The sequence below is a fragment of the Ambystoma mexicanum genome, chromosome 10 (assembly GCF_040938575.1).
Source record: "Ambystoma mexicanum isolate Mex_15411 chromosome 10, UKY_AmexF1_1, whole genome shotgun sequence".
NCBI lineage: Eukaryota > Metazoa > Chordata > Amphibia > Caudata > Ambystomatidae > Ambystoma > Ambystoma mexicanum.
In genome coordinates, this window is record NC_090932.1 from 1397795384 (window position 1) to 1397819006 (window position 23623).

The 23623-nt window shown below is 51.7% G+C and overlaps 1 protein-coding gene across 1 annotated transcript in view; it reads right to left on the reverse strand.

The window, feature by feature from the left end:
- The window catches only part of LOC138492350 (aldehyde dehydrogenase family 3 member B1-like), a 980501-nt gene that overhangs the window by 715210 nt on the left and 241668 nt on the right, over positions 1-23623 (reverse strand). The window contains exon 2 of the mRNA XM_069619416.1: positions 1793-1985. Coding sequence (XP_069475517.1) covers positions 1793-1985 — 193 coding nt within the window. The remainder of the gene's footprint in view (positions 1-1792; positions 1986-23623) is intronic.

A 23623-nucleotide genomic window follows, 5' to 3' on the forward strand; every position in this document is an offset into this window, starting at 1 on the left:
TCGCATCGCCAGCAGCAGCGCTGCGCCATACTCACCGTTCCACGCAGCATCTCTTCGATCCAGAGCTGTCTCCATCTTTACATCGCCGAATTCCGGCACCTAAGGGGGACAAGAAACAACAAGGTGAGCAGAGAGAACAGACAGACAATCTCTTTAGCCGCCATATGCTTACCTGATTTTACCGCCGGAGGTATTATTCATCACCACGCCACATCTTCTTATGCCGCACCTGTGAGAAAAGGAGAAAGCAGCAAGTTTAACCCTTGGCATTATTTACCAGACAGTGTTGGGTAACACAGACTTTTACCGGAGCGCTTTTCAGCTGTCAATCTTCTTATTGGGTCAAAGCTGCAAGATAAAAGAGGAATTGGACAGGAGTGAATTCCAGACATTTTGAACTCTTACGAACTATATACTTACGGCTCTTCGCCAGGACCTTTTGGAGTCAGGATTCATCTACAACTCTTCCAATATCTTCAGGCCAGTGAAGTAACTGGTCTTCAACGCGCCCATGCGTACTTTGCAGGATGGAGGGCTCATCCTTCAAGAATATAAGGTGAGATTGCTGAGAGGGCCCTTCAGAGGTGATTAGAGGGGAGGACAGTGGGGGTGCTATCACTTAAATCCACAAGTGGCTAAATCCATCTCTCCACTTGTAGGAGAATATTTCTATGGGTCAAGCAGACAAGAATTGGAGGGCAGATCCAGTCAGTCATCGCTGCACTACGCATCACGTGGGTGGAGGCCGCAGCAGTCCGGGTCCGACCGACGCCCCTGTGGGAGCCAGGTGAGCGTAACAGGCCTCAAGGACTGTGCCTCGAGAGAGTCCCTCGACAGACATGGCGCCGATGGCATTGACGTCTTCTTAGAAGATCTTACAGGCTCCACTGGTCTAGAGGGCGTCGAGGACCGGGACCTGGAGCAGACATGGCTAGAGTGATCCACATTGTCCGACCCGGACCTCGAAGGATCCCGGTGATCGCGCTGACCGCCCGAGCCCGAAGGCATGCAAACGGTGGCCCTAGCGCGTTCCTTGCCAGCTTCTCTCGAAGGCACAGACGGAACGGAGCCCTGCGACTCGGAAATCGCCATCATTTCCTAGCGAGATGCGTCCCATTCCGCAGGAGAGGAATGCTTGGTAGGACAAGCTACCTACAGAAAGCTTCTTCCGCTCCCGCAAGGCCTTCGACGTTAACGACTGGCAATCGTCGCAGTCATTGGTGGCCTGGTCCTTGCCGAGGCACCATAGGCAGACGTCGTGCGGGTCGGTCCATAAGTGACATCTTGGAACCGCAGTCCCGATACTTCTTGAATCCCGACTGCGGGATAGAAGACGACGACATGATATCTTCACAACACACCAAGTTCGAAGAACCGATAGAACAGAAGAACCGAGGCGCGCCGAGATCTCCGAAGCGAACACGTCCGTGGAAAAAACAGAACTGAGGCTACGGGTGTTGTGCGTCCTACTTATAACATCCGGTGACGTCGGGTCGATGGAGGACCTCGAGGACAGCGTATCAACGTCATTGACGCAGGACGCAGACATTTTTTTCCCAAGCAGCACAGCTGTGGTGATGACCTGTCATAGATGTGGAATACGTCAGAGGAACCAATCCCCTCGAAACGGTATTCAAGAGCAGTTAACCTTGGAAGTGCAGGCCAAGAACCCCACCACACTTCACCTCTTGTCCCACTCCTTTAAAGTCTCTTTGGGAAGGACAGGCCCTTTATTCTGTCAAAGTAAGTGAAAAATATAAATAACCGCTAGCTTCATATAGTGCATACATACCCGATGCAAATCTTTGTGCAAAGCTTCTACAAACTGACTTTCGTGGTCCACGAGCATCTGAAAAATGGCTTCCAACTGAGCAACTCGAAACTCAAGAGTCTTTGTCTTTCCAAACAAGAATGCACTTCTGGATTTTCGGATGACCTCTTCAGAAAGTGAGGAATTGGAGGATTTTCTAGAGTCCGACACTGTCCTGCAAGAACAAAAACATCGTTAAAGAAAGTCATTCTGGTTTGTAAGCTTTCAGGATGGAAATCTTCCAAAGTAACAGGTATCAGGGAGTGAGTTATTTTGCTCATACAAAAATAGAAATTCTAACATTGTGAAAGTGCTTCAAATGGATCAAGATACCAAGGCCAGAGAGAACAAGGTGATCTTCTTTTACTCTCAGATCAATTCATAGTAAAGTACCTTTAAAATGTTTTTTAAAACATGTATTTTGATAAGGTGGCAGACACCTGCTCTTATAAATGCCAACTATAGAGTCACATTATAGATGATGGTGGAAATGACTGGTCATCAGGCCTTCACAAAGATGACCACGTCCCTTTTCCATATGGCCGCAGCCATCTCCCTCCACCCCCCATTTTACACACCGGGAGATCTCCTAATGAAAAAAAAATTTTGAAAGCCATTCGCACACCCGGCTGAACCCCGGGGTGCAAATGGCTTACATTGCCCTGCCAGTCAGGCGAACATCGACTTTACTGACCACACTGAGGCCCTCGCTTCGCTTGGGCCTGCATTAGCATGGGCTGGCGGGCCATAAATGGCCATGTCTGCCATCCTGGCAGGATACGAGACATTATTTTACTTCCCTTTACTATTGCGACAATGCATGTTTGGTAAAAGAAATGTTTTTTTACTTACCTGTGTGGACGATCTAATACTTGACAATCTCTTTGGATGTTAATTGTACATTACACCAAACCCCTGATCTCCTTAGATTAAGCCTTACCGCACAGTCTCGATACCAAGGGATACATTGGTGGTGTAGGCCCACCAAGTGTGGCTTCTCAGAACCCTGCACCAATTGTGGTTATGAAAAACCTAACGGTTTTAAGTGGAATTAAGCATGAGAAAGCCTATAGCCATCCAGTGAGCAGGTGCTAGTGATGGAGTTATGCTTTTAGAAAGGTTTGTTGGGGCAGCTGGGTGGAGACAAAGATTAGGATGATGATCTGGGTGTTGTCCACAATGGATTGATAATGGAAGCCAAAAGGAGGAAATGGGTTTACTCAAGAAGGTGGTGAAAAGGAGCAGGCCCAGGATTTTCTGTTCTGGGACATTCACTGGACGTGGAGGTTTAGATGCGAAGGTGTTCGAGTTCCAGGAGTTGGAGAAGTAATATCCACTGAGACAGGTGTGACTATATGACTTCTGCTCTGTAGGAGCAGAAGGATGAGTGTTGGCTAAACTGGCCACTCAGCCCACACACTTCTGCAAACCAACAGTGATCCCAATCAAAGGTAAAACAGGCACAGCCAACATATGCCTCCTTTGCCATTTGTGGCAACGTGGGCCGAGCAAAGGTTATACTCTCAGAAGAGGTGCAAATGCGATGCAGTAGCAACTCAAATAGCAAAACGCAACAGTATAAAATAAACTAATTTCCCAAAAAGTTCAATAAAAAAAAAAACATTAAACCAATGGAAACACTTGTGTACAGGCGAGTTATACATGATAACGTAAAGTTATTTGTACCGTGCACCATCACCACCGAAGTGGTCCCCAAGCTGTCTTAGAATAAAAGGTCATCATTCTTCCAATTAATATCGTTAGGATTTCTCTTTCCTGCTGCCCTGACTGGTTGATTGGCTACCAGGCTCTCGCTTGATCAGTCATCCCTGCTCTGCCTCTGGGCCTTCCAAGCACTTGGGGGCTGTAACTGTAGCCTCTATAGTCCCGTGCCTCCTGCACTTACCCAGAACCGAACTGATCTGTGCTTCACTTAGCCAAAGCTGTGCTGCCCTGTGCTGCACTTACCCAGAGCCATGCTGCCCAGCTGTCCCTGTGCCTCTCCCCGACATTGCCCCGCCGCCCTCTCCCCCTTGCACTTCAAGTTCTCACACTTGCATAATCTGAAGGACACAAGGCCTAGTAAGATTGTTTGTCTTGTCCTCCCTCTGTACTACCTCCCTCGTCTTGTTGCGCCTAGAAACACTTTTGTACAGGCACGTTATAAAATTACTTATATCATATCAAATGTATCAAAATGGATTCCAAGATGGCCACTGGGTGGCGAGCACCGTGACCGATGCTCTCCTGACCCTCGGGCCTCCACAGAGTATTCAGCACGTCAGAGCATGTCTGAGCGCTCCCCAGGCATCGGATTCAAGACGTGGAGAAGCCCAGGCAAACGGGTGCCAACATTCTCATCACCACCAAGAACTAAGATCTCCGGCGGACTCCAGGAGGTGGCCTCGCCGGCAGTGGAGATTAGCGCGGAGCAAGGTGACGGCGCCGGAGGCCGGAGCCCCGCGACCGCAGAAGCATCTGCAGACGAGCATCTCCGAGCTTGGCGGCTCCGCGCGAAAGCATTGGGAGACGACCCAGTACTCCCAAGAAGTGGACATAATGGCCCGGTAAGGTGGAGGCATTCAGAGTACCCAGTTAGGAGTGAAAGTAATGTTGAAGGAGTCACCTGGGACTTTTGCGCATCCCGATGGAACGCTTAAACTGACAGCGTTAAGGAACGCAGGGAGGGGAGGAGCAGTCACCCCCTTAGTGAGCGGAGAGAGGCAGAGAGCCATTAGATAAGGCAATTAAGGTGAGCACCAACGGGGAGACACCCGACCGGACTTAGGGAGAAAGCACGTGCGAACTTAAGCGAAGGGCCCAAGCCAGACCATGCGGGCCGAGGAGGGGGAGAGAGCCCACACCTGAGAAGGAAAAGAGACTGATCTAGAGTCACAGAGGGCCCGGCAGGTGCAGGGGAGGGGGGAGTAACGGCACGCAAGGGAACGCAAGGAAGCAGTATTCCTTGTGAGCGACTGGCAGGAGGGAAAGGCCTATCCCAGCAGCCTGGGCCACAGGGGGAGAGCCAGAAAAATAAGCAGCACCACCACCAATGACAGAAGAGGCAGTGCTCTCTCCTGCTCCCGGGCGTGGAGAAGAGTGGGGACACAAACAATATCAGCAGGGGGCGTCTCGATGTAGCCCCCAAAATAGGCAAATTGCCATAGAGTGGTTGAGCCCCCTGGAAAGGAAGACACTCCTTGCACTCTTACAGACATGTGGAATCTGCGCCCTTACAGGCACGCGGAAAGACCAGGCAGAGACGAAAATGTATCCCTCGCATAGGAAAAGAGGAGAGGGGAGCAGGGAGAACAGAGCGACGATCTCCTAGGGATAGACGTTTACTAGAGACAATGTCCAAGGCCAGAAGGAAAGATCAGCCATTACCCCCTGAAGAGCCCCAGAAAACCTATGGAAAGCAACCTTCAGAAAATATAGGCGAAAGAGACAAACTCTCCCCTAGGAAACATAACAGACGAAGGGGAATCCCTGGAGAAGGAAGGACCAGAACAAATAACACACTCACCCCTTAAGCAATATTTGACAGAGTTCGGATGCCAAAATCACGGAAACAGTGCAAAAAGCAGATGACTAATGAGGGAAGATCTTGCCTCAGCACTTCAAGAAATTAAACAAGATGTGAATAAAATGGAGGAAAGGATTAATACAAACGCGAGAGCTATACAAGAGCCGGCGGAAGACTCTAGGAAGATAGAGACCTGGGTAGAACAAGTGGTAATAGCAATCCACAACCTAGAGCTGCAGACCGAGGATTTGGAGAATAGATCTAGGAGAGAGAATATCCGGGACAAAAATATGCTGAAAGATGGGCCAGACAAAGACCTCAAGGCAGTGATGAAGGGCATTTTCGAGGATCTACTAAACTTGGAGGGGACGCTAGAAGTAAGAATAGACAGGATCCACAGAGTCAGACCTCGCAGATCAGAACCATGGGCGCGCCCCAGCGATGTCTTGGCTGCCCTTCAGGACTACAGAACCACGGAGCGGATCCTACAACAGTCAAGGAGAGCCAAGCAAATATCCAACGGGTCGGATCTGTTACTCTTTCAGGACTTATCCCAGACGTTGAACAAAAGAAGATGGCAGGGCAGGGCAGGGCAGGCAACATTGGATCACCACCGTGGCGGAAGGAGCGAAGATTCTGGGAATAGAGGAGGGAGATCAGGAGTCAAGGGCACCAATGGCTAAGGAACAAGGGGAGCGCAAAGGTTGGGAATGGTTGACGGTGGCAAAACCAAAAAGGAAAGAAAGGGGGATACCAACTTCAATTGAAAGGCCCCAACAGCGGAGGTAGTGGATATTAGAAAAGATTTCATTTTATATGTAATTTTCCCTCCAGTTGTACACCCCCCAAACTTTTTGCAGCTGTTTAAACACCTTAGTCTGACTTTGCCAGAGAAGAACAAGTTACTTTCTTACCTGGTAACGTTCTTTCGATGGGATGGTCCAACGACGTATTCCATATCTATGACATATCTATGACAGGTAATGTCCACAGCTGTGCTGCTTTGGAAAATCTTTGGCGTCTGCGTCCTGCGTCGATGACGTTGATGCGCCGTCCCCAAGGACCTCCTCTGACGGCCGCCGTCACCCGATGTGATAAGTAGGACGCACGACGCCCATAGCCTGTGTTATAGTTTTTTCCCCAGAACGTGTGCCACCAGTTTTCTGCCAATCAGACACACAAGGCCTTGCTGAACGCAAGCTGCAATCGCAAAAGAAATTCTGCAGCGGGGAAGGCAGGGAGGGAGCAATATGGAATACGTCGTCAGACCATCCCATCGAAAGAACGTTACCAGGTAAGAAAGTAACTTGTTCTTCGAGGGGATTGGGTCCTCCGACGTATTCCATATCTATGACAGACTCCCAAAGCAGTACCAAGCAAGGAGGTGGGAAAGAATTTAGAATACAAATTTAGCATGCCCAATCAAATTGCGGAATAGAGAACTGCCTTGCCAAAGGCCAGATCTTGCCCTCTGATGGAATCGAGGGAATAGTGACATACAAAAGTATGTACTGAAGCCCAGGTGGCTGCATCACAGATGTGACGAATAGGAACTCCCCTCTGCAGGGCAGTAGATGCAGCCACTCCCCTGGTAGAAAGGGCCCGCAAGCCAGCCGGAGGGTCCTTACCCGCCAAGCGGTAACACTCGGAGATAGCTAAAATAATCCAACGAGACAAAGTCTGTTTCGTCACAGCTTTTCCCAAACGCTTTCCAGCGTAACCAATGAAAAGTTGATTGTCCACTCTGACCCGGGACATGCGGAGAATACAAAAGCTCAACGCTCTCCTAGCATCAAGCCTATGGAGCCTCTCCTCTTCCTTACCAGGATGTGGAGGAGGATAGAACGCCGCAAGAACAACCTTCTGGCTCAAATGAAAATCCGAAACCACCTTCGGAAGAAAAGAAGGACGAACTCTAAGGACAACCCTGTCCTTCTGAAACACAGTGAAGGGTGGCTTAACTGAAATTGCCTGTAACTCACTCACTCTGCGAGCGGAAGTAACCGCAACCAAAAACACAGTTTTCAGAGTCAGCAGCCTCAAAGGGCAAGAATGTAAAGGCTCAAACGGAGAACCCATAAGAAACTTAAGAACAAGGTTCAAATCCCAACCTGGCACCAAAAAAGGTGACGGAGGGAACACATTAGTGAGCCCTTTCAGAAACTGGGAAATTAAAGGAATTTTGAAATAGGAATACTTCAGACGAGCGCTTAAATATGGACAGCGCCGCCAGGTAACCTTTAATGGTCCCCACTTGCAAGTCCCTGTGGGCCAAAGAAAGCAAAAAAGACAGAACCATGGGAATGTCACATTCAAAAGGATCCACATTCTGAACTCTGCACCAGTCGCAGAACTTTCTCCAACGGCAACAGTACAGAGACTTAGTTGCCGACCGCCTGGCTGAGAGCAACACCTCCATCACGTCTTCAGGGAGGTCCCAATCCTTATACCTCAACCTTTCAGAAGCCAAGCGTGAAGATTGAGGGATCTGACCTCTGGATGGAGAACCTGACACCCCTCCCGTGAGAGCAGATCGTCTTGGTAGGGAAGACGACGTGGAGGGCAGATGGACAAGTCTAGAAGGTCCGGGTACCACGTCCTCCGGGCCCACGCCGGACCAATGAGGATCATCCGGGAACCGAACCTCCGTAACCTCCTCAGCACTTGCGGGATGACGGGGACTGGAGGAAACGCGTACAGCAGTGGGAATGACCACTCCACCACGAATGCATCTCCTAAGGCTCTTTTTGGAGGAAATTCCCGCGAGCAAAACCCTTTGCACTTCCGGTTGACACGAGGCGAAGGGATCCACTTGAGGGGTCCCCCAAAGGGCGAAGATCTCCAGGAGAATCTCCTGAGCCAGCTCCCACTCGTGAGAGATCGTGCTCTGCCTGTTCAGAGCGTCCGCCGTCTCGTTGTCTCCGGCCAGATGTACCGCCGACATCGAAACTTCCTGCTGGATGGCCCAGAACTCGAGCTGCATCGCCTCCCTGCACAGCGGAAGTGACCCTGCCCCCCCCCTTTTTGTTGAGGTAGTGCATGGCCACCGCGTTGTCCGTTAGAATCAGGACACTCTTTCCACGCACAGTCGGCAGAAAAGCCTTCAGGGCTAGCCCGACGGCCCTCAGCTCCAACAGGTTGATATGGATTCTGGACTCCGACGGAGACCAACGACCGCTGTCTGTCAACTCGTTGGCATGAGCTCCCCATCCCGTGAGGGATGCGTCCGTCACGATCGTCACCTCCGGCCAGGGCAGCCAAAATGGGGCCCCCTTCATCAGATTGCCCTTGACGGCCCACCACAAAAGGTCCCGGGCTACCGAGGGCGGCACCTGAACAGGGTCCGACAGCCTGCCGGAGGACAGACCACTGGAGCTTGAGTGCCCACTGCAAAGATCTCATCCGCAGACGAGCCTCTGGCACCAGAAGAATGCAGGATGCCATGAGGCCGAGCAGTCTCAAGAACTCGGATGCTGGGAGATTCTGGGCAAACTGAAACTTGTGCACCATCTGCTGAATGTGAAGAGCCCTCACCTGAGGAGGAAAACACTGCCCCAGGGACGTGTCGAGCACTGCTTCGATGTACTGGAGCCGCTGCGTTGGTGTCAAATGGGACTTCTTTAAATTGAGGGAGAAGCCCAGCCTGTGAAGGGAGTGGCAGGTGACGGACAGATGATCCAGGACTTGCTCGGGAGAGCTCCCCCTGATCAACCAATCGTCCAGGTAGGGGTAGACGTGAATCCCCCCTTTCCTGCCACCACCACCATGAGCTTGGTGAAATCCCTCGGGCGGAGGTCAATCCGAACGGCAGGACCCGAAACTGAAAGTGCGAGTCGCCAACCGCGAACCTCAGGTACTTCTTGTGCTTGGGATGGATCGGCACATGGAAGTAAGCATCCTTGAGGTCGAGAGACACCAACCAGTCCTGAAGTTGAAGGGCCTGGAGGACTTGAGAAAGAGTCACCATCTTGAACTTGTCCTTCCTGAGGAGTTTGTTCAAACCGTGCAAGTCCATGATGGGTCTCAATCCCCAGTCTTTCTTCGAAATCAAAAAATAAGGGGAATACCATCCCTTGTTCCTCTCCGCTACAGGCACCAGTTCTATAGCGCCTTTCTCCAGCAGGGTTTGAATTTCCTGCGCAAGGAGCAGATCCGACACTTCAAAGAGAGGTTCCCTGGTGGATTATCGTGAGGCCTCTGCCGAAAAGGAAGACAGTAGCCGTGGGTTATGATCTCCACAACCCACACATCCGAAGTAATGGCTTGCCACTCTACAAGATGCTGCGCCAGCCTTCCCCCAACCGGCGAACCATGGGACCTCGCCTCATGACTGAGTGGTAGCGGCTGCGGCATTGCCTGAGGGCAAAGAGGCGAGTGGCCTTGGCACCTCGAGTACCTTTGTTTCCACCTCTGGCACTCTTACGATGGCCTCTTTGACTGCTAGCACCCCTCGCTTTACTGAAGGACGAGTAATAGCGAAAGGAACCTCCCCTCCATTGCTGTCCCCTAGGACGAAAAGGCGGAGGTAGGCGAACTGCAGCGCCCAACGACTTCGCTGCAGCTTTGGAGGTCTGCAACCTCTCAAGGCTCTCGTCAGCCTTGCTGCCAAAAAGGTGTTCACCATCAAAAGGCATGTTGAGGAGCCGGGACTGCACATCAGGAGCGAACCCAGACTTCCGCAACCACGCAAACCTGCGCATTACGGTGCTCGCCGCCATGGACCGGCTGACACAATCGGCCAAGTCCAAACCCGACTGAAGGGTCTCACACATAGCATCCTTGCCATCCTGAACCATAGCAAGGAAACCATCCCGTTCGTCCCCTTAGGGAATATGATCAGCCGCTAATGCAACACAGTTCCACAGAGTGTGTGTGAAACGAGACAAAGCACATATGGAATTGGCCGCCTGAAGCGCCATACCCCCCGAAGAAAACACTCTTCGCCCAGCCGTCAAAACGTTTGTCGTTCCTATCCGGAGGGATGGTAGGATACGACGCCTGTTTTGTCGGGGCCGTAGCCACCTGCACCACCAAACTTTCCGGGGTGGGGTGCCTAGACAAGTAGCAGGGGTTGCTACTGGCTGGACGGTACTTTCGCGACAAAGACTTGCCCACTGCCGGGAGACTCTGCGGAGCAGTCCGAGCCGCCGCCACCCTTCTCTGCTTAGCCATATGAAAAGGCAAAGCCGGGTAAGTGGGTGGACCGAGATCAAGGATGTCCGTGAGATCATCCTGAACGAACTCCCCTGGGGGAGCTGACCAACCCAAATACTCGGTAACCCGAGACATAAGGCGCAGATATGAAGAATCGGCATGAGAGCCAGGCTCCGGCCGACAAAACTCCACCTCCGGAGAGGTGTCCAGTCCACTGCCATCATGCAGGGACTGCCTTATCCCGAGATAAGGTCATCCGGAACCGTAACCGGAACCAGGCCGCCATCAGAGCCTTCATCACCCTCTGAAATGTACTCCAGGTGGGGAGAGGAAGACCTCTGTGGACCAAAGCAGTGCCGGACCTTAGCCATAGCCTTTCTAGGGGCAAACCCCGTGCCATGGGGCCCCTCTGACACCACCGCCTCAAAAGGCGTCGAGGGCGCCGAACGAGTCGGCGCCGGCGTCGACAGAAAAGGCGTCGACGTCGAGCGAATCAGCGTCGACGTCAGCTGCAGCGCCACCAGCATCGGTGGCGTCGGCACAGGCCTCGAAGCCGGAGCTCCGAGCGTGTCTCTCGACGACCTAGGCGCCGACGGTGTCGACGACACCCTCGGAGGCGGAGCCTCGAGAGAAATCGTCGACGACCTCGGCGCCACAGGCGTCGACGTCTTCTTCGAAGATGGCACAGGATCATGCGGTCTCGAGCGCGTCGAGGACCGGGACCTGGAACGGGCATGGTGAGAACGGCTACCCTTGTCCGAGTGGGACCTCTCCCGTGAGCCGTGCCGACCACCAGAGCCCAAAGGCGTACGGGCGGTGTCTCTCGACCGGTGCCGACCGACCCCACTCGGAGGCACGGACGGACCGGTGCACTGCGATTCAAGAATCGCTAGCATCTGCTTCCCGAAGGAAGCCCATTCCTCCGGTGTCGCTTGCATAGAGGGATAAGCGACCAGCCGACGGGCGGAGTCCTCGGAAGAGGACGGGGAAGGCGACCTATGCCGGCGCTTCCGGGAATGCCTCGAAGAGGCGGAGGAGTATTGAGACCGACTCCTGGAAGGAGACCAACTGGACTTCCGACGACGCGGAGAGTCACCCCTCGAGTCACACGTCGAAAGCCCCGCAGACCTTGACTTCCGGGGCTTAGACGCCAGGCCTACCGACAGCTTCTTGCATTCCCGCAAGACCTTTGCCCTGAGCGACTGGCAGTCGACAGTCGTCCGTATCGTGGGCCTCCCCGAGGCACCAGAGGCAGGCGTCGTGCGAGTCCGTGACCGACATCTTGGACCCACAGTCCCCGCAGTTCTTGAAGCCCGGACGCGGGGTGGAAGATGAGAAAGACATCGCCACAAATAGGTCTTCACAAACCGAACAGGTTCAACGAACCGAGAATTGAAAACAGCAAACTCCAACGAGTCGAGGCGTACCGAGATTCACAAAGCGAACACGTTTGCCGAAAAAACGGAACTGAGGCTATGGGCGTCGTGCGTCCTACTTATCACATCGGGTGACGTCGGCCGTCGGAGGAGGTCCTCTGGGACGGCGCATCGACGTCATCGACGCTGGACGCAGACGCCAAAGATTTTCCGAAGCAGCACGGCTGTGGACATTACCTGTCATAAATATTTCATAGATATGGAATACGTCGGAGGACCCAATCCCCTCGAAGCACAGCCTTCAGCTGCACTCCTTTGGGCTTTCACTCACTTTTCATGGGGAAACTGACATGCCCTTAAGACAGTCAGTACTGAGAGACTTTGTTTCCCTTAGTGCTTTTCCAATGTTGCAACTTTTCTGCAACATAGAACAAGTACAGTTCACTTGGGTCTCAGTCATTTCCAAACACCCTAGATACTCTCGTAGGACTTTTTGGGAGATGTGCAGATGTGTCATGGACAGGGCTTGTGGCAGCTTATCTTTTCATGTAATTTTAACCCTTTCCTGCCATTTTAACCACGCTTACCGCGTTTGGCATGAACAGGTGGCCTGGCTCCAAAATGGCCATGCCACGAGGTTATTTGTCCTGTCCTTTGGCCATCTTGCCCCTTTGCCTTCCCCAGGTCGAGTTGACCCGGGTCAGTCCTTATTTGGTCATGCAGTTTCCCACGAAATACCAAGCTTTCGCGGGCTTCTGCATGCCTTGTGTGTGTGCCTTCAGGATGTGGGCTTGGGTGTCTGTCCCCAATACACATCCTTGGTGCAAGAGAGTCTGTAGTGCTGTGAATTCCTAGGACCACCGTGGTCCATGATGGGTCCTTGTATGGAGTGTGTGTTTGTGAGCAAATATCCCATCGGGTCCTCTCTGTTTTGGCGCGAATGGAACTTTGGATAAGAGGAGGCTGAAAACAGCCATACCATGTCGATCTCTGGACTTCTCACTGAATGAAGGATAGGATCCAAGTATCCTCAAACTAAGAACCCGAGTCGAAGAACCGCAGGTGAACCGCTGGAAGGTTTGGTACCCTGAGTCCGCTGTCATCCCGTGGGACCCCTCTGCATCTGGTCGTCCTTGGAGGTCTATGAAGACGCTTTGACCCATTGGAATAGTGGGACCAACTATTCTCGGCACCTTCAACAAAACCTGCAACTAAGCCTTCTCGGAAGTGTCCCTGGGCCAACCAGTGGGCTGACCATCTTACGCAGGACCTTTGCTCTGTCTCCGCCGTTGTTTCGAGGAGGCCCTCGAAACTTGGTATACTGCTAGTTCTGTGTCCCTGGCACCCTCACCCTGAATTTCGAACACTTGGCATTCCTAGGTCTGAAGTGAGACGAGTACGCCAGGACCGGAGCAAATACGGTTACCGTGTTGCCCAGCCGCGGCAACTATCTTTGCAGGAGCGCTGCAGTTGTGACCCTCTTGCCCCTGAAGCCTGCTGCAGTGAAAACTGGCCTGATCCTTCCATCAGGAGCGGAGAAATTGCCACTGTCCCATTTAGGAATCATCACTGTATCTTTGGCACTGAAAGCCGCAGAACCGTCATATTGCCGCATTTGAACCTGCAACCGAAATGGACTCGACTGGCGAAGGTTGGTCCGGAGAGCTCCGGAGGTCGGTGAGTAATGGCATCCCTAACCAGTGGCCCCTAGCGCCCCCATACATTTTTACACACGAGTGGCCCCTGGGGGTCTCTATCCTTTCCACTGCTAGTGCGAACTAGCAAACTATCCCCAGACCTTGGAATCACCTCTTCCTTCAAGTGGAGGACCTCCTCGAATAGTGGGAATCTATTCTTCATCGCCTAACCCACCTCCCTGAGCTGCTAGAGACCCCTAAAGAGACCCAGTTTTGCCCATTGGAACAACCGTGTGTGCCTGCACTACATGTACTATTGAGCATAAGGCTCCTCTCTTCTTAGGGTTTCGACTGCCTTAATTAGGTGTGCGTTTGATGTTGAAGGGGACGAAAGACTATCTGCACTGCCTATTTTCCTTCCCATCTAGGTTGTGAACATAATTCGTGCCTTTAACCCTTTAGACCCCAATGGTCTTGTATATATCTTGTGTTGGTTTGATTGAATTGCTGTGATTCTTTTACTGTGTGTCGAGTTACATAGGCCTTGTAATAAATGTGTTTATATTTTTGATGTATACACCTGTCTGGGAGTAATTTGTAAGTGTCTTTGCTCTGTGTGCTCACTGAGGTCTTTCAGTCACCCTCACCCCTCCTGAGACATAGTCTTGACCGGAGACCATAGCTACCTTGATTGGTCTGGCTTGTCCAGAGGTTACCATGTTCCAAGAAGCTAGGCTGGCCTTCTGAACCTCTGCCCACCAGGTCAGAGTTCAGAAATCCTTCTTAACAATGGAGGAGGAGATTCTGCTAGCGAAGAATTGAGCTGCTATGAAAGGCAGTAGAGGTGCATGGGCTTAACAAGTACTACGCTTGGGGAGGGCGATCAGCAGGAAAAAGAGGAGGTCCCGAGGGGAGGGTTGGAATCTAGAATGGGTTGAAATGACCCTGCGGGGCGTTTAGGGGACTCAATTCCAGAGTGGGCGATTCTGGGGGGCTGGCGGGCCTAGAGGCCGGTTGAGTTCCTCCAGCCGAGGGGAGGAGGGTGGGGTTGGGAGGCAGAGTCCAACCAAAGGGGGCAGGGGGTTGTGAGAGAAGGGAACACAAGAAAAAGGAAATAACCTAGGGAGATGGAGAGCTTCAATAGAACAAGTTACTCTTACCTGGTAACGTTCTTTCGATGGGATGGTCCGACGACGTATTCCATATCTATGACAGTAATCACCACAGCTGTGCTTCTTCGGAAAATCTTTCGGCGTCTGCGTCCTGCGTCGATGACGTTGATACACTGTCCTCGAGTGCCTTCATCGAGCCGACGTCCCCGGATGTTATAAGTAGGACGCACGACGCCCGTAGCCTCAGTTGTAGTTTTTTCCCCAGAACGTGTGGCACCAATCTTCTGCCAGTATGACCAGAGAAAGCCTTGTGGAAACGTAAGCTGCAATCGCATAAGAAATTCTGTAGCAGGGTAGGCAGGGAGGGAGCGATATGGAATACGTCGTCGGACCATCCCATCGAAAGAACGTTACCAGGTAAGAGAGTAACTTGTTCTTCGAAGGGATTGGGTCCTCCGACGTATTCCATATCTATGACAGACTCCCAAAGCAGTACCAACGTCAGGAGGGAGGGAAAAGAAATTAGAATATACACATTTAGAATGCCCAATCAAATTGCAGAGTAAAGGACCGCCTTGCCAAAGGCCAGATCCTGCCCATGGATAGAATCTAGGGAGTAGTGACGTACAAAAGTATGGACCGAAGCCCATGTGGCTGCATCACATATGTTAAGAATAGGAACACCCCTCTGCAGGGCGGTAGAGGCTGCCATACCCCTAGTAGAATGGGCCCATAAGCCCACTGGAAGGTCCTTACTCACCAGACGGTAAAATTCAGAAATTGCCAAGATAATCCAGCGAGACAAAGTCTTAGTCACAGCTTGTCCCAAACGCTTTCCAGCGTAACCAATGAAGAGTTGATCGTCCACTCTGACCCGGGACATGCGTGAAATATAAAAGCTTAAAGCTCTCCTAGAATCGAGCCTATGGAGCCTCTCCTCTTCCTTACCAGGATGTGGAGGAGGATGAAATGCCGGAAGAACAACCTTCTGGCCTAAATGAAATTCCGACACCACCTTCGGAAGAAAGGAAGGACGAACTCTAAGGACAACCCTGTCTTTCTGAAATACAGTGAAGGTGGCTTAACTGAAAGTGCCTGTAACTCACTCACTCTGCGAGCGGGAAGTGACCGCAACCAAAAATACAGTTTTAAGAGTTAACAGTCTCAAAGGGCATGAATGCAAAGGCTCAAACGGAGCACCCATCAGAAACTTGAGGACAAGGTTCAAATCCCAACCGGGCACCTGGAAAGGTGACGGAGGGAACACATTAGTGAGCCCTTTTAGAAACTGAGAAATTAAAGGAATTTTAAAATAAGAACATTCTTCAGACGAGAGCTTAAATATGGACAGTGCCGCCAGGTAACCTGTGGGCTAAAGAAAGCAAAAAAGACAGAACGACAGGACTGTCACATGCAAAAGGATCTACATTCTTATCCCTGCACCAGTCGTAGAACTTATGGCAACGGTACAGGGACTTAGCTGCGGGCCTTCTGGCCGAAAGCAACACCTCCATCACGTCTTCAGGGAGGTCCCAATCCTTATACCTCAACCTTTCATAAACCAAGCGTGCAGGTTGAGGGATCTGACCTCTGGATGGAGAATCTGACCCCCCTCCCGTGAGAGCAGATCGTCTCAGTAGGGAAGATGACGTGGAGGGCAGATGGACAAGTTGAGAAGGTCCGGGTACCACGTCCTCTTGGCCCACGGCGGAGCGATGAGGATCATACGGGAACCGAACATTCGTGACCTCCGCAGCACTTGTGGGATGACGGGGACTGGAGGAAACGCGTACAGCAGTGGTAAAGACCACTCCACCACGAACGCGTCTCCTAAGGCTCCTTGATATGGAGTCTGGACTCCGACGGAGACCAATGACCACTGACTGTCAACTCGTTGGCATGAGCTCCCCATCCCGTGAGGGATGCATCCGTCACGATCGTCACCTCCGGCCAGGGTAGCCAAAAAGGAGCCCCACTCATCAGATTGCCTTCGACGGCCCACCACAGAAGGTCCAGGGCGACCCAGGACGGCACCTGAACAGGGTCCGACATCCTGCCGGAGGACTGAGACCACTGGAGCTTGAGTGCCCATTGCAAAGATCTCATCCGCAACCTGGCCTCTGGCACCAGAAGAATGCAGGATGCCTTGAGGCCGAGTAACCTCAAGAACTCGTACGCCAGGAGCGTCTGGGCAAGTTGAAACTTGTGCACCATCTGCTGAATGTGAAGAGCCCTCACCTGGGGAGGGAAACACTGCCCCAGGGATGTGTCTAGCACCACTCCGATGTACTGGAGCTGCTATGTTGGCGCCAAGTGGGACTTCTTTAAGTTGAGGGAGAAGCCCAGCTTGTGGAGGGAGTGGCAGGTAACGGACAGACGATCCAGGACTTGCTCGGGAGAGCGCGCCCCGATCAACCAATCATCCAGGTAGGAGTAGACGTGAATCCCCTTTCCTGAGATGCGCTGCCACCACCACATGAGCTTGGTGAAGACCCTCTGGGCGGAGGTCAATCGAACGGCAGGACCCAAAACTGAAAGTGCGAGTCGCCAACCGCGAACCTCAGGTACTTCTTGTGCTTTGGATGGATTGTCACATGACAATAAGCGTCCTTGAGGTCGAGAGACACCAACCAGTCCTGAAGTTGAGGGGCCTGGAGGACTTGAGAAAGAGGAACCATCTTGAACTTGTCGTTCCTGAGGAGCTTGTTCAAACCGCGCAAGTCCATGATGGGTCTCAATCCCCAGTCTTTCTTCGAAATCAAAAAATAAGGGGAATACCATCCCTTGTTCCTCTCCGCTACAGGCACCAGTTCTATGGCGCTTTTCTCCAGCAGGGATTTAATTTCCTGCGCAAGGAGCGGATCCGGACTCTTCAAAGAGAGATTCCCTGGTGGATTGTCGCGAGGCCTCTCCGGAAAGGAAGACAGTAGCCGTGGGCTATGATCTCCCGAACCCGCACATCTGAAGTAATGGCACGCCATTCCACAAGATGCTGCGCCAGCCTTCCCCCAACCGGAGAAGCATGGGCCTCATGACTGAGCTGAAGCGGCTGCGGCAGTGCCGGAGGGCAAAGAGGCAACTGCTCGCGCAGCCTTGGCACCCCGAGTACCTTGTTTTCCACCTCTTGCACTCCTACGGTTGCCGCTTTGACTTGCAGCTCCTCTCGATTTACTAAAGGACGAGTCATATCGAAAGGAACCTCCCCTCCATTGCTGTCCCCTAGGACGAAAAGGCAGAGGTTGGCTAACTTTAGCGCCCAACGACTTCGCTGCAGCTTTGGAGGTCTGCAAACTCTCAAGGCTCTCGTCAGCCTTGCTGCCAAAAAGATGGTCACCATCAAAGGGCATGTTGAGGAGCCGGGCTTGCACATCAGGAGCAAACCCCGACTTCCGCAACCACGCAAACCTGCGTATCACGGTGCTCGCGGCCATGGACAAGCTGACGCAATCAACCATGTCTAGACTGTACTGAACGGACTCACACATGGCATCCTTGCCATCCTGCACAATAGCAAGGAAACCATCCTGTTCCTCCCCTTCGGGAATATGATCAGCCGCTAGGGAAATACAGTTCCACAAAATGTGCGTGAAACGAGACAAGGCACAAACTGAGTTGGCAGCCTGAAGCGCCATACCCCCAGAAGAAAATACCTTCTTTGCCCAGCCGTCAAAACATTTGTCGTCCCTATCAGGAAGGATGGTAGGTTACGACGCCTGCTTTGCTGGGGCCGTAGCCGCCTGCACCACCAAACTCTCTGGAGTAGGGTGCCTGGTCAAGTAGCAGGGGTCACCACTTGCTGGGCGATATTTCTTCGGCAAGGACTTGCTCACTGCCTGGAGACTATGGAGAAGTCCAAGCTGCAGCCACCCTTCTCTGCAAGGCCATATGGAAAGGCAGTACCGGGTCAGTTGGGGGACCTTGGTCGAGGATATCAGTCAGGTCCTCCTGCTGAAAATCCCCAGGGGGGGGGCAGACCACCCCAGGTAATCCGTGACCCTCGACATCAGGCGCCGATAAGAGGAGTCGACCTACCAAATTCCACCTCCGGAGAGGTGTCGAGCCCACTGGCGTCATGCAATGACGGGCACAGGTCCTCAAGCTGGCTATGACCAGAAAAGAGGCCATCAGGAACCTCTGCAGGAACCTCACCTTCCTCAGACACCTCATCCACCTCAGAAATATAATCAAGAGGCTGGAAAGAGGGAACTGAAAAAGGAACAAAGACATGTTTTGCCTTAGCCAGAGCCTTTCTGGGGGGTTCCCCCGTACCACGAAGCATCCCCGACAAAGCCGCCACGAAAGGCATCGATGTAATCGGCGTCGAGCGCACACCAACAGCTTTGACGGCGTCCACACAGGCCTCGAGGGCAGAGCCCCGAGCGTGTCTCGACAGCCTGGGCGCCGACGACTTCCTCGGCGGCAAGGCCTCGAGCGAGTCCGTCGACGACCTTGGTGCCACCAGCGTCGAAGTCTTCCTCGAAGACTGCACAGGTTCTCACGGTCTCGAGGGCATCGAGGACCGGGACCTGGAACGGGCATGCCTAGAGCGACCATCGAAGGCGCCCGGTGGTCGCGACGACTGCTCGAGCCCGAAGGCAGACGAACGGTGTCTCTAGAACGGCCACGATCGGCATCCTCAGACGGCCCCAACGGACCGGAGCCCTGCGATTGAAAAATCACCAACATCTCCTTTCGGAAGGAATCCCATTCCTCAGGAGTGGAATGCTTGTTGGGACAAACAACCCACCAACGGGCAGTGTCCTTGGAAGAGGACGGGGAAGGCGACCTGAGACAGCGCTTCCTGGAGTGCCTCGACGAGGCAGAGGAATGGCGGGACCGACTCCCAGACCGAGAACCCCCAGACTCACGACGACGATGCGGAGAGTCGCCCCTCGAATCGTCCGCAGAAAGACCAGTGGAACGCAACTTCTGGGGCTTGGCCACCTTACCGACCGACAGCTTCTTCTTACGCTCCCACAAGGCCTTCGATGTGAGCGATTGGCAGTCGACACAGTTGTCCGTATCATGGTCCTCCCCGAGGCACCAGAGGCAAGCATTGTGTGAATCCGTTAGCAACATCTTGGACCCGCACACCCGACACTTCTTAAACCCGGACCGCGGGGTAGAAGAAACCGAAGACGACATGCTCACAAGTACCAACAAAGAAACAAGTTCGAAGAACCGAAAGAACAGGATTCAGTAGAATCGAGGTGCGCCGAGATCTCCGAAGTGAACACGTTCGTGGAAAAAATTGAACTGAGGCTACGGGCATCGTGCGCCCTACTTATAACATCCGGTGATGTCGGCTCAACGGAGGCCCTCGAAGACAGCGTACCTACGTCATTGACGCAGGACGCTGAAAGATTTTCCAAAGCAGCACAGCTGTGTTGATTACTGTCATAGATCTGGAATACGTCAGAGGACCCAATCCCCTCAAAAGTTAGTTTTGATATCCCTGAATATAAAGGGCCGACCTCCCCAGTGAAGAGGAAAAAACAGGAGAGGTATATGCGGAGCGAGGGGCCAGATATAATTACACTGCAGGAAACACATGTACAGACACGGGACAGGGACTGTCTGAGGTTCCAAGGGTTCCCCAATATTTTTCAGGCCACGGATAACAAGAGGGCGGGAGTCTTGATAGCTTTGCGATCCAACCTGGACCTTATAGTAACATACACTGACAAGGACGTTCTAGCGCAGTACATATCAGTAAATTTGATCTGGAGGGATTTAATTTGGCGACTATTTATGCCCCAAACAAGGGTCAGACTCAGGACTCCTTAATTCAAAGTATCTTGGTCAAGCTGGAGAAATTCGCAAAAGGCCCCATAATACTAAAAGGGGATTTCGACATGGCTTGGGACCCAGGGAAAGATAAATCGACAGACACCAAAGGGGAAACCATTGAAGGAACTAGTACAAAAGGTCGAGAGGTTAGCTATAGTGGATGTGTGGAGGGAGAAAGAAGGGGACAAGGAAGGGTTCACATTCTACTCGCATGTTTACTGCTCATCTTCAAGAATAGACTGTGTGGAGCTCCAGGAATCTCTTGGGTCGGGTAAGAGCCATTGAGGTGGCCATGATCCTTTTATCCGACCACGCTCCCATAAGGGTGCAAATAGCTAGAAGGCCAGGCCCCGGGGTTTCTGAAATCAGAGGTACCCGGGGCATCTGTTTAAAGATGAAATTTTGAGGAGGGAACTGGAGGGGGAGATAAAGAACTTCTTTGGAGACTACAGGGAGGCTGAGACTTCGGGACAAACAAGATGGGATGCCTTAAGGGCAGGACAAAGACTGATATGTTTGGGATATTTCTTCTCTGTGAAAGATAGTGAGCTAAAGACTCTGGGTAAGTCTCTCGTAACCAGGACTAATGTCTGGCAGAGGGACTCCCAGGACCCCTCTTGTTAATTTGCATATTTAAGTAGCGTTGGGTCTCACCCTAAGTTACTAGGGGAATCCAGACGTGGACCCCTTGCTCACTATTCTTAGAGAGGCACAGATCCACCCTACTGATGAGGTCCAACCAGACCGAAACACGTGTCTGGGGATTCTGTTGGTACTCTTGTTCAGAGGAGAATTGCCTAGCATTTCGGTGCTGGACTGCCCCAGGGCAGGACAAAGACTGATATGTTTGGGATATTTCTTCTCTGTGAAAGATAGTGAGCTAAAGACTCTGGGTAAGTCTCTCGTAACCAGGACTAATGTCTGGCAGAGGGACTCCCAGGACCCCCCTTGTTGTTATGCCTTTAAGGCTACCATCAGGGGAAGAATCATGGAGATCAAGTCACGCAGGCACATGGAGTTAAGACTGGAGAAAAGAAGTCTAGAGGGGAAATTAAAGGACGTTATGGCTAGGATGGGATTGGGAGCAAGTTGGGCTACGAGAAAGGAATACAGAGTAATAAAGGCCCAGCTGGAGATCATACAGTCAAGAGCCGCAGAGGAAGGTATTGGCATTTTTAAAACAGAAATACTCCATAAAGGCCAATAAAGCGGATAGACTGCTGGCAAGGATGTTGAGAAGGGAGGAGAAAGCTAAAATGATCCTTAAAGTAAGGGTGGAAGGGGGGGAACCACTACAGACACTAGGGATATAGTTTGAGGTTCTACTCGGACCAATACAGCACGGCCAACCCTATAGAACAGAATCAAACAGACTATTTGAACGCAAGGGAGGTGGGCCAAATTAAGACTCAAGAAAAGGAAACACTAGAGCTAGATATTATGGCGATAGAAGTGCAGAGAGTCATTATGGCCCTCCCCATAAATAAATCCCTGGGTCCGGATGGTTTCAGCACAGAATTTTACAAAACATACATGGAAACCCCTATTCCGTACCGGATCCAATTATTCAACGATATGGGGGGGGGGAAAGAAGATCATCATCTACCATGCAGAAAGCTCAAGACCCAACGTTATGCAGCTCGTACAGGCCAAAAGCCCTAATCAATATGGACGCAAAGAAAGAAAGGTCCTGGCTAATCGCTTGGAGCAACTATTCCCGAACATAATCGGCCTAGACCAGTCAGGGTTTATCAAGGGTAGACAGACTAGCAATAACACCAGGAGAATAGCTCACCTTATAGAAAAGGGTAAAACAAAAAAAAGACCCCAGCGATTCGGGTAGCGTTGGACGCAGAGAAGGCTTTCGACAGGGTGGAGTGACAGTTCCTTTTCATAACAATGCAGCAAATGGGCTTTGGGGAGAAATGTCTTACTTTCATCAGAACCCATCATTAAGATTAGCTATAAACGGGCAATTGTCGGAGCCCATAAATGTTCAGAGAGGCACAAAACAGGGATGCCCTCTCTCTGCCTTGCTCTATGCCATTTATCTAGAACCTCTTCTGGCGGCAATATGAGCGAACAAGGAACTAGAGGGGGATAACATTCGGGGGAAGGATCCACAAGATAGTCGCCTTTACGGATGACATGCTTTTGACGCTGGGGGACCCACAGGGCTCCCTAAGAATTATGCAAAGAGATGAAAGGCTTTGGGAGGGTAGCAGAGCTAAAAATTATCCCCTGAAAACAGAAATACTGAATTTTACAACTCCAAGGGAGATCCAAGAAGGGCTTAAGAGACGCCTTTCATACAAATGGGTCGAGAAATACTTAACCTACTTGGGTATGAATTTGACTAAAACAATAGGAGGAACTATTCGTGGTTAACTACATGCCCCTACTGGAAGCAATTAGAAGTAAGCTGGTGGACTGGGGCCCCCTATTAATGACATGGACGGGTAGGATTAATGTGCTGAAGATGGTGGTTCTCCCACAATTACTGTATTATTTATTGACTCTCCCCACGCAGGTCCCGAAGGACTTCTTCCGAGCAGTTTAAAAACATACAGGCAGATTTATTTGGACCAAAGATAGCCAGGAGGGTGATGATGCTATCGATTAACAGGGTGGGCATCTCATTTGACAGCGTATTTTAGGGCAGATTAGGATACTGAGGGACCGGCTGAAAGATGACAGGGGGAACATCTGGAGGGCAATGGATAAGGCCCTTATAGGGGAAAACATTGAGGAGGTACTGTGGCAACCGAGAGTAGACAGGCACAAGAAAACGTATTACAGCGAAATACCATTGGCGGGCATGTGACTCCTGGGACGAGGCGATAAAACAGACCCAAATTACCACATTCCCGTCACCATTTACCCCAATCTTTAACAACCCAAGATTAACCCCAGGTAGAGGGGATGCCTTAAAGTGTGGGATATGTTCAGGGGTACAGAAATTAAGACGTTCGTCCAGTGCAAGGAAGACTTTGGGCTGGAGGAGACAGATGTTAATACTTTCAGATAAGACATTGGGTCACGCATCTCTCAATCAAAGGGGCAGATACGCAAGATTTAACACCCGTCGAGAAATATTTAACATCTGACTCTGAAGATAAGCATATAGTGGGAGAAATGTACGCTTTAATTAAACGGGGGGAGACGCCAGGGTAAAGGAGATATATGAATCTACGGGGGGCGGGGTAAAGGGTCACGTT